General features: G+C 32.0%; 2 protein-coding genes across 4 annotated transcripts in view; one reads left to right on the forward strand and one right to left on the reverse strand.

Moving 5' to 3' along the window:
- FANCL (FA complementation group L) overlaps window positions 1–12,410 on the forward strand; it is a 77,787-nt gene extending 65,377 nt beyond the window's left edge. For both annotated transcript variants that reach the window (XM_007189687.2, XM_057558267.1), the window contains exons 8-14: window positions 6,375–6,525; window positions 8,755–8,838; window positions 9,342–9,387; window positions 9,468–9,549; window positions 10,434–10,550; window positions 11,893–11,964; window positions 12,274–12,410. In XM_007189687.2, coding sequence (XP_007189749.2) covers window positions 6,375–6,525; window positions 8,755–8,838; window positions 9,342–9,387; window positions 9,468–9,549; window positions 10,434–10,550; window positions 11,893–11,964; window positions 12,274–12,309 — 588 coding nt within the window. In that variant the 3' untranslated portion in view covers window positions 12,310–12,410. The remainder of the gene's footprint in view (window positions 1–6,374; window positions 6,526–8,754; window positions 8,839–9,341; window positions 9,388–9,467; window positions 9,550–10,433; window positions 10,551–11,892; window positions 11,965–12,273) is intronic.
- VRK2 (VRK serine/threonine kinase 2) overlaps window positions 12,348–16,073 on the reverse strand; it is an 89,586-nt gene continuing 85,860 nt past the window's right edge. For both annotated transcript variants that reach the window (XM_007189688.2, XM_007189689.3), the window contains exon 13: window positions 12,348–12,722. In XM_007189688.2, coding sequence (XP_007189750.2) covers window positions 12,378–12,722 — 345 coding nt within the window. In that variant the 3' untranslated portion in view covers window positions 12,348–12,377. The remainder of the gene's footprint in view (window positions 12,723–16,073) is intronic.

The raw sequence follows: 16,073 nt of genomic DNA on the forward strand, positions 1-16,073 counted from the left end.
CCAGACTTCATATCAACAGAAGCATATAGTATGTACTCTTTTTGTACATAGGCTTCTTTCACTCAACATAGTTTTGAAATTTCCATGTTGTGACATGTATTAGTAGTTTGGTCTTTTTATTCCTGAGTAGTATTCCATTGCATGAATATACTAGGGTTTATCATTTCTCCTATTGATGGACATCTGGACTTATACCAATTTTTGACATTTATGAATGAACTGCTATGAACATTCTTACATAAGTGTTTTTATGGACAGCTAAGTTACAAGTAAGGATTAGTTTTTAAAGAAATTGCCAAATCTTTTCAAACATGGTTGTGCCATTTTATACACTCACCCACAGAATGTGAGAGTTCATGTTGATTTACATCCTTACCAACATTTTGTATTTTTATTTTAATGTTACCTCTTAATATTAAACTTTCTCACCTTTTATCAGTTTTTATCTGATTCACATGTTATTTTACATTGCATATTGTCTCCCCTCCACCCCCTAAAAAGAGAAAGAAAACTTAATTAAGACAGTTGCATGGTAGTTTTGGTGTGATGTGAGACTGCTTATATTAAAAAATGAGGACTTGGCAATTTTTATTTTTGAAAAAAAATTTTTATAGACCTTTTCTCCTTGCAAAATACTTACTGAACTTTGATATCAAATTTGGTCATATTATAGGGTACTTCCTTGGCATTTCTGGTGATGTATATAGAATATTTAATTGCATTGTTAACATTTAGACTTTTTTCCCCCATTTTCAGTAGGGAAATCAATTGAAAATAAGAGTTTGTGAATGATTTAACAGACAAAATAAGCAGTTGTAGAAAAATTTTTTTTCAGATAGCTTATTGATACAATAGTTTTAATGTCCACTTCATTAAAACTGCTAAGATAAATGTTTCTGTGTCTCACTTTCCACCTTTTCAGACTTTCTTTATTTGGAACATAAAAATACTGTGTAAAATTTGATTATGACTTCTTAAAAAATTTATTTTTTTGAAGCATAGCTGATTTACAATGTTGTGTTAATTTCTGCAGTACAGCAGAGTGAGTCAGTTACATATATACATTCTTTTTCATATTCTTTTCCATTATGGTTTACCACAGGATATTGAATATAGTTCCCTGTGCTATATAGTAGGACCTTGTTATTTATCCATTCTATGCATAATAGTTTGCATCTGCTAATCCCAAACTCCCAATCCATCCCTCTTCCACCCCGTTTCTCCCTTGGCAACCACAAGTCTATTCTCTATGTCTGTGAGTCTGTTTCATAGATAAGTTCATTTGTGTCATATTTTAGGTCCCACATATAAGTGATATTATTTGGTATTTGTCTTTTTCTGACATTCCTCACTTAGTATGATAATCTGTAGGTCCATCCATGTTGCTGTAAATGGCATAATTTCATTCTTTTTTATGGCTGAGTAGTATTCCATTGTATATTTATACCACGTCTTTATCCATTCATCTGTCAGTGGACATTAAGGTGGTTTCCATGTCTTGACTATTGTAAAACGTGCTGTAATGAACATTGGGGTGCATGTATCTTTTCAAATTATAGTTTTCTCCAGATATATAATATAATCCCAGGAGTAGGATTGCAGGATCCTATGGCAAATCTATTTTTAGTTTTATGAGGAACCTCCATACTGTTTTCCATAGTAGCTGCACCAATTTACATTCCCACCAACAGTGTAGGAGGGTCCCCTTTTCTTCACACCCTCTCTGGCATTTATTGTTTGTCAATTTTTTAATCATAGCCATTCTGACTGGTGTGAGGTGGTACCTCATTGTAATTTTGATTTGCATTTCCCTAATAATTAGTGATGTTGAGCATCTTTTCATGTTGCCCATCTGTATGTCTTCTTTGGAGAAATGTCTGTTTAGGTCTTCTGCCCATTTTTTGATTGCATTGTTGATTTTTTGATATTGAGTTATATGAGCTGTTTGTATATTTTGGAAATTAAGTCCTTGTTGGTCAAATCACTTGCAAATATTTTCTCTGACTCTGTAGGTTGTCTTTTTGTTTTGTTTATGGTTTCCTTTGCTGTACAAAAGCTTGGAAGTTTGATTAGGTCCCATTTGTTTATTTTTGCTTTTATTTCTGTTGCCTTGGGAGACTGATGATGACTTTTAGGATTTGAAATTCACTTTTTCTGTAATTATCAACTGACTTCTAGTTTCAGGGTGGTTGTTTCATGGGTTTTTTGTTTGTTTTTTTTTCTGCTGTCATTTTCTTTTTAAAAAACATACCTTTTCTGTTTAAAATACAGAGTTAGCATTTTAAGCAGAGCTATGTTTAGGATTTTATTTACATTCACGCATACAAGAAATGGACAATGTGTTTGGGGATACTTACTTTCAAATGAAAGATACCATGTGACAGCATTTTATGACTTTTTTTGGTTAACTTTTCCTTGGATTTTCAATGAAATAGGTAATTATAGATTTTTAAATATAGATATAGACGGAGAGAGAGAAAGGAGAGGGACACTACTGATTTTTAAAAAGAGTTGTCTCTTCAACAGTGTTGGGAAAATTAGATATCCATATGCAAAAAAATGAAATTAGACGCCTACCTCATACTGTATACAAAAATCAACTCAAAACTAATTAAAAACTTGAACATAAGACCTGAAACTGTAAAACTACTAGATGAAAACATAGGGGAAAAGCTTCTTGATATTGGTTTTGGCAATGATCTCTTAAATATGACACTGAAAGTACAGGCAACAAAGCAAAAATAGACAAGTGGAACTACATCATACCTTTAAAAGGCTTCTGCACAGTAAAGGAAACAATCAACAAAATGAAAAAGCCTATGAAATGAGAGAAAATATTTGCAAACTATCGGATAAAGGGTTAATATCCAAAATATATAAGGAACTCCTAAAACTCAACAGCAAAAAAAAACAAATAACCTGATTAAAAAATGGGCAAAGAACTTGAACATACGTTTCTCCAAAGAAGACATACAAATGGCCAACCAGTATATAAAAAGATGCTGAACATCATTAATTATCAGGGAAATACAAATCAAAACTAAAACATGGTATCATGTCATAGTTTTGATCTGTCAGGATGGCTATTATCAAAAACAAAACAAACCAACAAACACTCCCACAAAGTAGCAAGTATTGGCAAGGATGTGGAAGAATTGGAACCCTTGTACACTGTTGGTGAGAGAGTAAAATGATGCAGCAACTATGGAAAACAGTATGGAGTGTCCTCAAAAAAGTAAAAAATACAACAACCATATGATCCAGCAATCGGTATATTCCAAAAGAACTGAAATCAGAGTCTTGAAGAGATGCCTGCACTCCCGTGTTCATTGTAGTGTTATTCATAATAGCAAAGATATGAAAAAATCCAACTGTCCATCTGTTTATCTGTCATAAACAGATGAATGGGCAGAGAAAATGTGGTATATACAAGACAGCTTTAAAAAAGAAAATCCTGCCATTTGCAACAATATGGATGAACCTGGAGGATATTCTGCTAAGTGAAATAAGTCACAAAAAGGACAAATACTGCCATGATTCTACTTATATGAAATATCTAAGTCAAACTGATAGATACAGAGAATAGAATAGTGGTTGCCAGTGGCTGGCAGGTGGGTGAAATGAGGAGTTGGTGTTCAGTGGGTACAGAGTGCTAGATGAATAAGTTCTAGAGATCTGTTGTACAATATAGTTAACAATGCCGTAGTGTGCACTTCACAATTTGTTGAGAGGGTAGATCTCATGTTAAGTGTTTTTAGGGATCTCATGTTAGAGATCTCATGTTAAGTGTTGGCTATATCTATTACCTTGATTATGGTGATGGTATTATGGGTATATGCATATGCCCAAACTCATCAACTTACACATTAAATATGTGCAGTTCTTTGTGTATCAATTATACCTCAATAAAGCTGTTAAAAATGCCAACATACTGTCCATCAATTGGTTTATTATGTTTGCATCTAGTGATTAATGACTTTTATTGTAAGCAAAGAAATTACTGTATTAGACTTACATAGTACAAAAGTCAATTTAGTTACAATAGGGGGCTATGTCTAAAGGAAGAAAATTCAGTTAGAAGGTTGTTTTAGTAATCTACTTAAATCTATGCTTAGATTCCTGGCTTGGGCAATAGGGCAAGTAGTAGCCCCTTTCACTAATAAAAAATCAGCGGGAAGGGAATTTTTCCTTGGGAAGATGATGCGATCAGTTTGGAGCCATCCAATTATGGTGTGCGTCTTAGACAGCCATATAGATATTATCTATATAGAAATGGCTGAGTAGTTTTGGAGTTCTCCATCTGGCTTAAACAAATTTGGGAATGATCATAGGGAACATGGTTCCTGAAGCTTGGAGTAGTAAATAAACCCACAGAAAGTATTTCAATTTACTTTATGCAAACATATCTATGTATACATATGAAACAATATTAATTGTAAGCCATGATAAAGAACTGTGGTTTTAATCACTAACGATAACACAAAACATAATTTGCAAGGTACTTGTAAATAATGGTGACCAAATAGAATGGTGGTCATCAGTGATTATTTTATGTCAAATAGTTTAGTTCAATTTACTTAAACAAGTATTTATTGAACAGCTCTTGGAACTTGTGTTGCTTTTATTACGTGGTAGCATCACAAAGACAAAACATCACTGAGAAGAACTGCACTTAAAACAGTTTATTGTAAACCAGGAAATTATAGTGTCAGGTTTGCAGAATACAAAAATCAGCTTAATCACAATGTAAATAATGGGCTTTAGGGGAATATGAGTAGAGGGGAAAGAAATCCAGTTAAAATGTTGGTTTGAATGGTTTTAAGAGAGGGACTGATCTGTTCAGGTTTATATTTTAAATAGGGTACTCTGCCAGAAGGTTGTTGAAGTCAAGGATGGCAAGTCTGAATATGGAAATAAGAATAGGGGATTATTTTAATAATATATAATAATACTAGGATAAATAGAGTTATCAAGAAATATGTTAAATATGGACTTAAGTCTTATGTTAACTTACAGAATTTACTAGGTATCAGAGGAAATCTACAAGGACCAAGGCTGGTTTCTTATTTGGGTATGTAAAGAATGGTGGTGCATTCAGTGAAAGAGGAAATAAAGTGCAGCTCACAGTTAAAAAAAAAAAAAAAGAAACACTTGGGAATTTAGTTTTCTGGATTCTGGCATCTAAACTTGTGGATAAGTATGGTATACTAGAAGAGAATATTCTACCCTCAATATACTAGTAATAAAAGGTTATTTTTACACATTAAGCTCTAGTTCCTACTCTTAACTTTTTTCTGTGTATAGAAGAAGAGTTGAAACTGCTTTGGTGAATCTGAGCTATGAATCCATCTACGTGTACACCCTGACTGAAGTGATGAGATGAAATGGGTTTTCCTTAAGTACATAAGTACAAAATACAGGTTTAAGGAAGTGAGTTCTTTCTTTTCATCTTACTCAGGGTGTATCATATTCTTGAATTGTTGGCTTGTATCAGTTATTTTAGATGAATACATTTGATACGAGCCAACAGTTTTTCAGTGACTTTTTTATATGTTTTGCTTATTTGAAACAGTAAATAAAATCCTTAATTCTTTTTAAAACTGTTTTAGTTTTGATGGCTTTTTATATAAAATATTTAGTAAATAGTTGTATCTTTTAACCATACCACATTATTTTATAAGAAACTCTTGACTTTGAAGGTAATTATGAATTGATTTTTAAAATCAGTGATGGCTTTAGTTCTTGTCATTTAGTGAAAATGTATTTAATTCCCATGAAGGATTAATGCCTGAAATACTGAATTCAGAGACTGGCTAAAAATTTAACATCAAAAGAAATCCTGTTTGTAATTTCTGTTGAATTCTTTAAAACTGTGTAAAACCTTTTCATACTCTTTGTCTAATTAACTCTGCAAAGTTATTTATTAACAGTGTGTAAAAGTAATTTAATCAAATTACAAATAGCGCTGCATTTAAATTGATAACTGAGCGAAAATAAAAATATTTTCATACTAAAATTGTATAGACACTATGCTAAATATATATTGTATACGTTAATAATAGTAATTATTAATACAAGGTATACCTTTCCATACATATAGTACAAAATGCATCATAATAAATACGGTTTTTAAAAAGCAATTCTTTCTTGATAAGTGCACAGTCCAGTGACAATCAAAAAAGAATTCTGTTAATACTAATAGTGGTGAAGAGATATGAAGCAGGGAGAGTTGACTGTTGTTTACTAGAGTCTAGTTTTAGCTTAAATGAAACAGAGCTTAAAACTTGTAAATTGAGTTGTATCCTCTAAGTGAAAAATAATCCACTATTGATAGTGTCATACAGCTTATTCAGCTTTCGTCTGTCTTTTCACAGAGCTCCTTAATAAGCATTCATAGTCAGTTTTTGGCAGCACTGGAATCACTGAAGGCATTCTGGGATGTTATGGATGAAATTGATGAGAAGACTTGGGTACTTGAGCCGGAAAAACCTACAAGGAGCGCTACAGCACGCAGAATTGCATTAGGTAGAGTAAAAGAGGATTAAGGAGGGGTTTTTTTTAAGGTGTTTGATTGTATTTTGTATTACTTAGGAAAATGAATCTAAGATGACATTGGACTCTTAGATGACTTTTTTTGTATGAAGTCAACTATTAAAACTTTGGGAGATGAACTATGATTTCTTTTATTACTATGTATTTAAATGTAAATATTTCAAGTAGAAAGGGCAAGTACTGAGGTGTTTCATTACAAAAGGTGATGATCTAATCCATGGAAGTAGCATTCAGAGATAGTGTTTAATTAGCTTTCAATTAGCACAGAAATTGTGGAGTAGATTTTTCAAAACTTCCATTACTTAGGAAAAAAACTATGTTAGAAATAATGAAGTCTTCATTCGTGAAACTAGACAAGATTAGTACGAACAAGTTTGGGAATATTTTCTGACAGAAATATAGAGGAGGGTAAAAGAACCTGAAGTGGCCATGCATGCCATTGAAGAGTAAAAAGAAAGCTTTACAAAATAATAATTGAATATATTTTAAGTATTTAATTTACTATAAATATATGAAATTAATAAGATGTGGAATAACCATAAATATCACCCTGGAAATATTACCATATTCTCTTTACTATGAGATGATTGTTTTATGTATTCTCATTATGAGCAAGCAATACATGAAGTCAGTTTTAAAGCTCAACCTCTCAAGATTTTAGATGTTTTAAACTATATTTGAGTTCACAGTAAATACTATATAGTTATGAAGGATATTTTGATGTGAATCATATCCGAATTAGTAGTTTCTCCCCAGGCATAATAGATTATGTGGGGGGAAAAGTGACATGTTACTATGAGAAGAGGAAAGTATAATTATGCAGCAATTCTACAGACAGTATTGTTACTTACCAAGTTTGAAAAAGTCTTAACAGTATTTAATTTGGAATAATTAACCAAGTTATGGTATATTTGTGAACAAGTAGATATTAAAATGAAAATATTTTCTTCAAAGAAGTGTAGTAATTTATTATCTTAATGTCCCCATTAAAATAATTATTTCTCTTAGGTTATGATTAAATATACTTCTTATTTCTCATTGTTCAGCGTAAACAACCTGGTATTTATTCATTCTCCGTATATTTACCTTTTAGCTCCTTTTTTTTCCTTCAGGCATTGATTTGCCCTTTTAGCACCAAGTTTTCAGCAAATTAATCAAAAGATTAGTTAATACGACCATTTTTGTTAAGTGAAAGTACTTTCTGGAGCCATTAGGTGACGTTGCTAAAGGCTAACGTGGAATATGTGTTCATGTAAAAAATGCATTAACCAATGAAATTATAAATTAACTTTTTGTAATTTTGTTTTTCTTACTGAATTACTTGGACTTACTTTTTTATTTTACTTGATTACCTTTTTTTGCTAGATCTGTAATAATTGTATTTATACTGTTGCCAACCTTAGCCAGAGGATTATGCTATAGTGTATAGAATTTATCAAGACATTTTTACCAGAAAAATGAAATCCAAATTAACCTTAAACAACCACACTATGTACCTTCAAAAAAAGCAATAAAATTTCTGAAATTTGTACATACTCTAGTACAGTTAAAATTTATAAAAGAATTTAGTGCCAAGTAGAAATAGCTTTTCCTTAGATTCTGTAAACCGTTAGTTGTTTTTGTTATTAAATGAACAGTTTCCAAAAATTTAATATGAATTGACCCCTTTGTTAACTTATCCAGGAAAGCTTCACAGGGAGATAAAGATTTCAGAAAATGTTTTTATAAAACTCAATTCTTAAACATTTATTTTTATCATTTATTGTATTTTTAGTCTTTTATGTTTGTTCTATTACTTTTCAAGGATATTACGATATCATTTAGATTATTTCTTAAACTTGTGACTTGTAATTTTTATATATTAAAGATTTTTATCACTCTAGAAAATTTTTATTCAAACTTTAATGGAATTCTGACCAGAATTCGTATCTAAACTAATTATATTAACTTATGGATTGGCTCTGTTTTTTGAAACTTGGGATCCCCAAATCTTTAGTCATGATCAGAATCTTCAAATTACTTCTTTTTGTTAAATTATGAATTAGTAGTATATTTACCTGTATAAAAAACTATATATATACAATACAATTAGTTAATCTTTCCTTGGGTATACAATGAAATAAGTACCCAGACAAATACTCCTTTATTTTTTGTTTCATTATCTGTTCTACTTCTAAAAGCTTTAATATTCTTTTATTCTAGGGAATAATGCTTCGATAAATATAGAGGTAGACCCCAGGCATCCTACTATGCTTCCTGAGTGCTGTTTTCTTGGAGCTGACCATGGTATGAGATCTCAGGTTTAAATGTTTTTAACAGAATTATAAAATATTTGTCTACCACTGTAATTAAATATTATTCTAACATATTAATATATTAATGGTAAACATCTTAAATGAAAATGTCTCATTGTGAACTGTGTACTTCTGTGTTTTTTTAATATATAATATATATGATTTAGATTTTTTAATCACGTACTTAGGAAACAAATCCTGTAATTAACAAATATTATGTATATTTCAAAGTTGCTAATAGATCTTAAAAGTTTTCATCAAGAGTAAAAAACTTTGTAACTGCATGATGACAGATGTTAACTAAACTTGTAATCGTTTTGCAATATATACATATACCAAATCACTATGTGGTACACCTAAATCTGTAATACAGTGTTATCAGTTATAGCTCAATAAAAAGAGACAAATTCTGTGCCAAATGTGACTTTACAAAATAAGAGCAGCAAACCCTAAATTATTAAACTTTTTTTTTTTTTTTTTTTTTAATATTTGAAGTGGTAAAACCCCTGGGAATTAGGCTGAGCAGAAACATACATTTGTGGTAGGTATCTTTGCAATATAATTGTTACTCTTCTATGATTTTACAAATTTAATAACAGTTTTTTTTTTTCATGTTTTCAGGGATCCAGAAAATAGTCTGTTAAAAAATTTGAAAGATGTTTTAGAAATTGATTTTCCAGCTCGTGCTATCCTGGAAAAATCTGTAAGTCCTATCAGTGCTTTGATATTCCAAATAGTGTTGCATAATGAAAGTCAAATGTTCTTTTAGGCACCAGAGAAAAATGAGGCTGAAAGGGAAGGAATTGGAAGAATATTATAACAGACTTCTGAACTGCAAGCAGCAGTTGCATCAAAGAACTTGTTAACCTTTGATTGGTGGTTATAAGTGTACTTTTTTCATGGTCATTGTAGCAGTAAAGTGATTAATGACATCTTTATTATTAAAAATAGGGGGAAAGGTCCAATGTAGCTAATGAGATGTTTGGATTTTCTATACTATCTGCTTATGGATGACTGAAATAAAGTTCTAATTAGCTTGAAACAAGCGTTTGTGAAGGTTGGCAGCGTAGTTTTTCAAAATTGAATAGACACTACTACACTGCAAAGATAAACTAAGAATTGATTTTTGACAAAGCTGCTAAGAATGTAGACTACTAAAGTGGTGGGGATGTTTTTGTCTTTTTCCTTTAGTTGCAGAATTTTGAAGTTTAGTATAATCACCAGCTAATGTCAGTTCCTGTCTTTGCATACCGCAGTGGCATTATACTGATGTACATAGTGGGAATATTACTTAAGCCCGAAACATCTTGTGAGCCAAAAGTAGAATCTGTTTTTTAGTATAGGTATATTATTTATTGGATGAAAAAGGAAGCCCTCTCTTACAGATAGCTTTTCTAAGGTGTTAAATAGTGATGTGACTGTATTTTCTGTAACATAGCAATATAGTTACCTTTATTAAAATTTTATAAAAATTTAATAGTATCTAATACCACATTATTCATTCTTTTTTATTTCACCTTGTGTACGCTTATAAATATTTCATTCCCCCCCCCCACCCCATCCCCCAATGTTTCTTTTCTTTTGAAGGACTTGTCTATGGATTGTGGCATTTGTTACGCCTATCAGCTTGATGGTGCCATTCCCGATCAAGTGTGCGATAACTCACGGTGTGGACAGCCTTTCCATCAAACATGTTTATATGAGGTAAAAATAAAAATATCAGTAAGACGAACAGCATAGGAAATATGCATATTTGAAATCTAAACAATCTAAAATCTGTTTAGGCAATAGTGATCTTTTATTGCCATTATCTCCTTTAACAGTTCAGTCCAAATGTGTATTTCATTTCCTCGTGGTTACTAATGAATCTATAAATGTCCTAAAGTATCCAAGAAGTGGGAAAATGTATCTAGAATATACTCATGGACTGTTTATTGATGCGTAACAAATTAAACTGATGGAACATTGGAATCTTTCTGTAAATATCTCATGTAACCACAATGCAAACTCTGTAAACTCATCCAGGTAGGAGTAATGGTGGCAATAAGGTGAAAGGGAGCTAGTACTGTAGAGTACATATTACTTTTTCAGGCTATATTTAAGTATAGAATAAATGTAATAATTCCTACTTTTGATATTGAGAAGAATGCATATTATGATCTAAATAACTCACAACACTCTTAGTCAATGACACTTTATTTACTGTATATATAATACATGTGAAGTCTGCTTTCCTTCCTGTCTGCAGTCACTTGCTCTCTAGCATTCATCTTAGGGCACAGTGGACATATGACTAACTGTATGTGCATCTATATACAAAATGACTTGCAGTTGTATAGTGCTTTCAGTTTTTAAAAACTTCCTTAATATTACCTCCTGATTTTTGTGATTAGAGATAGCGGCTGGTGCTAGCTGCAGTTTAACAGTGGAGAATTTAGGTAGAGATGTCAATTTACCTTATATAAAATCATAGAATACTAGGTCTAATTATAGAGATACTCTTAAGGGAACATGTGCTTTCTTTTGTAATAATGAAAATTCATTTAATTTTTAAAAATGGATTGCCTCCTGCTTGTAATTAATGGATTGAGAATTAACCCTACTATTGGTGATTAAGATCAGAATTAAGACCTAAATTTTAAAGAGCCTACGATCTCTTTTATAGCAGGAGTTCTTAATTTGTGATTAATGGATTTAGGGAGGGTCTGTGAACCCCATGGACTTATTTTGTGTACATCTGTTTGGGGGTAGAGAAGGTGCATACTTTTTATCAGATTCTTAAAGGGGCCTGTAATTTGCTTATAAATCAGTGGTATAGACCTTGAAATCCATACTGGTTTCCCCTTGTTATTCAGCATTTTAGTAGTTTGGTATTGGCTCAGGAGATGTTCCTCTTACTCTTGCAAAAGAAAATTAAGAAGGCAAATCATCTGGCATAAAAATATAATGCACTCAAAAAGAAAAAAATATTTATTTGGAGTACCTGTAATATGTAATCATGTTGACACTGCTCCCTTTCTTTTTCTTCTCTTTTAAAAATCTTCAGTGGTTGAGAGGACTACTGACTAGTAGACAGAGTTTTAACGTCATATTTGGTGAATGTCCATATTGTAGTAAGGTAAGCAAATTATTAATCACATTTCATAAAATGTGCCTAGCTTTTAGTAATGTGTTTTAGAAGATAGCTGTATAGTATATCATCAGCTTACATAAAATTTTTGGAAACATCTGTCAATCTACGTATTTTAAAAAAAGAAATTTCTAAGATAAATTGTCCCTATTAACATTTTAATTTTCAGATTTCTCCTTTGATCAAAAAAACGTTAACCCCTTTTCTAGATTTCCTAGGTGATCTGAACCTTAAAAAGTATTTTCCAAACTCTGTCATTACACCATCTCTAATAGAAAGCATTCCTCTTTTTATAAGCCACTTACCTTGAAAATGTCTGGGAGAAAAGCCTGAAATAAGAATGCAACATTTCTGTGAAGAACTGGAAACTTAAATTATCAAAAGGATTTTATTTGATATCTTTAGAGAAAATATAAAGCAAGACATACTAATATCAAAAGAAGAAGAATGGTGAAGCCATAATAATATACATCTGCCTTTATCTCTTCACTAAGAGTAAACTGGGAAATTGTAAGCCCAAATGCTGTAGAACTGTCTAATTCTGTGACCTCCATACCAGTTGTAGAAGTGTATGTGTACCAAGATGGAGAGCTTGACTTGTTGAACATATCTGGACTGGTAAAATCTTGATGGGGTTCATAAAATGAACTGGGGAACTGTATACTGCTGAATTTTTGTGGAGAACTTTTTACTTCATTCAGAAATTCTTGAGACTCACAATATTTTTGTCGTCTCCTTGTGCTTTCCTATGAGAAAATACATATGTGTTTGTTAGGTTTGAGTTATCCAAGTGTTTATTTTGTGTACTCTATAAGAATGCTAAATAAAATGTGTTACACAAGATCAAGTTTTTGTGTGTTTTATTTTTCCTGAGAAGTTATTTTTAGGTTCTTGATTTTAAGCATTTATAAAGTACTTACCAGCATCAAACGACCAAATCTGGTTAATTTGATTGATGATTGGTTCTTTTAAACCAAGAAGTAGGCTATTTATTTCTTAAATAATTTATAATCTAAAAATAGGTTAGAATATGAAAAAATAGTAATAATTAGAAGGCTTTTTGGTCAGTAATAATTAAAGATGCTAGAAGCACTGGAGCAAGATGGTGGGGCAAGTGCTGTGCACCCACAGACGACTGGCCTTAGCCAGTGGCCTGCCCCCTGCAGCCTCCTGCCAGAGCACCAGAGATTGACATCTTCCCATAACAGACCTCGACAAGACAGCTGGTAAAAATCTTTATTTGCCCAGAAGCTGATCTAAGAAAAGATGCTCACCCTAATCTCCTAAGCAAAAGGGAATCAAGCAGTCTATACAAATTAGTTTCACTGTGTCAAAAGAGATGTCTTGAAGGCTCTTTAGCTTCTCCATTAAAAAGAAATAAATTATTGAGATAACTAACTATAAACTACTCTTTACTGCCTGAGAGCTAACAAAGTCACACGAATGCAATTTTCCTAAAGTTTTGTCAGCTTAACTCACTAAAGGCAAAATGAGTTAATAGTTACTCCAGTAGGCCCATAAAGCACTGTTCTTCCACAAAGAAAAAGAAATACACCATCAAATCATATTTCTAAAGGCTGAGAGCTACAGGTAAGCTAATCTAAGCTGCATTTACATATAAGTTACATGTAGAAGTGGATGGTCTAGTTAATCCCCGTCTAGGTAAGAACAGAAGTCAAACTACTAAAATTTCAAGATAGAATCATCTCTTGTGTGACCTAAATACCTTATCTCTTTTTAAGCAACAACAAATGATGTCAAATGGGAAGGCACTCATCAAAGGATTTAACTACCAGCTGTCCTCAGTTTACTGAGAGCTCTTATCAGGAGAGACAGTCTATGGCTAGGGTTGGAAAACTGTGGCTCATTGGCTAGCTGCCTGTTTGTGAGTAAAGTTTTACTGGTACATAGCCCTAATGACCACCATTGCCTTGCATTAAGCAAGGGACAGCAAAGAGGCAGCAGCTCACATCCTCCTTACTAGAAAACATCAGTCTTAGTAATTAACAGAGAACTACTAGACAAAAACAGCAAGGTTAGAGCACACAAACCAATGGGATCTGATATTTATAGAGCACTCCACCCCAAAACAGAAGAGTACATGTTCTTTTCGATCGCAATTGGAATATTCACCAAGATAGACCATATCCTGGGGGTTATGAAATAAACCTTAACAAATACAAAATTATACAAAGCATGTTCTCAGATAATAATATAAATTAGAAATCAGTAACAGAAGGTCTTTAAACATTTGGAAATTAGACAACACACTCCTAATAACCAAGACATCAAAAGAAGTCTCATGGGAAAGTACAAAATTAAAATACAATATATAAGGATTTATGGGATGCAGTTAAAAGGGGACTCAGTAGGTCATTTATAGCATTCCATGCTTATATTAGAAAAAAAACAGAGGTTTCAAATCAGTAGCCTAATCTTCCACCTGAAATAGAAAAAGAAAATACACCTAAATCAAGCTGAAGGAAAGAAAGAACAGGAAAATCTTCAAACATTTGAAAATTTTAAAAAACTCCTGAATGGGTCAGAGACCCAAGAGAAACTTAAAAATATACTGAACTGAATGAAAATGAAAACGTTTCAAAATATATGGGACATGGCTAACACACTGTTAGAAGGAAAATCTCTAATAACTAAATACTTATATTAAAAAAGAAGTCTCAATTCAATAATTGAGGCTTGTTTCTACCTCAAGCAACTATAAAAAGAGAAAATACAGAGCAGAACGAAGGAAATAAAAAAAAGAGCAGAAATCAATGGAATCGACAAAACAAAAATAGAGAAAACTCAAACAAAAGCTGGCTCTGTGACCAATAAAATTGATAAACCTGACCAAAAAAGAGAGAAAACAAACTACTGATATTTGGAAAGAAATATTACTATAGGCTTCAATTCCATTTAGAGAATTTAAATAAAGAAATACTATGAACAGTTCTACAAATAAAAATATAACAGCTTGGATGAAATAGACCAATTCTTAGAAAAGCACAAATTATCAAAAATAACTCAAGATGAAATAGATTAGGGGGTGGTAAACTGTGGTCTGCAGGCCAAGTCCAGCTCAACACCTGTTTTGTAGAACCTGCCACCTAAGAATGGTTTTTACATTTTTAAATGGCTGGAAAAAATACTCTGTGACACTTGAAAATTACATGGAATTCAAATTTCAGTGCCATAAATGTTCTGCTGGAACTCAGCTATACTCATTTGTTTACCTATTGTATATGATGCTTTTGCACTACAATGCATAGTTGAACAAAAGAGAGACCATATGACTTGTAAAACCTAAATATTTACTGTCTGGCTCTTTATAGGAAAGTCTGTCCACTCTTGAAATAGATAATCTGAACAGTCTTAGTAAAGAACTTGAATTCATAGTTAAAAAAGGAAAAGAAATCTCTAGGCCCAGACGGTTTCACTGGAGAATTCTCTGAAACATTTAAAAAGAAACACTAATTCTACTCAATCTCTTCCAGAAATTAGAAGATGTCTCAACTCATTTTATGAAGCAAGCATTACCTGATTCCAAAACCAGAAAAAGACAATAAAATAAAAAGAAAACTACAGACCAACAGTCTTCATTAGAGATGTAAAAGTCGTCAACAAAATACTAACAAAGTGAATCCAATGACAAATGAAAAGAATAATACGACATGACCAAGTGGGGTTGATTCAAGGAATGTAAGAGTGTTTCAGTATTCACAGTAATTCACAGTATTCACATTAATCAATGTCATCCACCATAGTAACAGTATAAAGGTGAAAAATCATATGGTCATATTAATAGATATAAAAAAGCATTTGACAATATTCAACACCCATTCATAATAACTCTCAGTACACTACAAATGGAGGGGAACTTCAACTTGATAAAGAACATCTACCAAAAATCTACAGCTAACATCATACTACATGGTGAAAGGCAAAAAACTGGAAGAAACTCATATGTTCTTCAACACTACACATCCATACCTCAGAATACTACCTAGCAATTAAAAGGAATGAACTATCAATAGATGCAAGATTTGCATGGATCTCACGGGTGTTATGGTGAAAGAAATAAAGCCAATCTCAACAAG

Source organism: Balaenoptera acutorostrata, chromosome 12 (assembly GCF_949987535.1).
Source record: "Balaenoptera acutorostrata chromosome 12, mBalAcu1.1, whole genome shotgun sequence".
NCBI classification, from domain to species: domain Eukaryota; kingdom Metazoa; phylum Chordata; class Mammalia; order Artiodactyla; family Balaenopteridae; genus Balaenoptera; species Balaenoptera acutorostrata.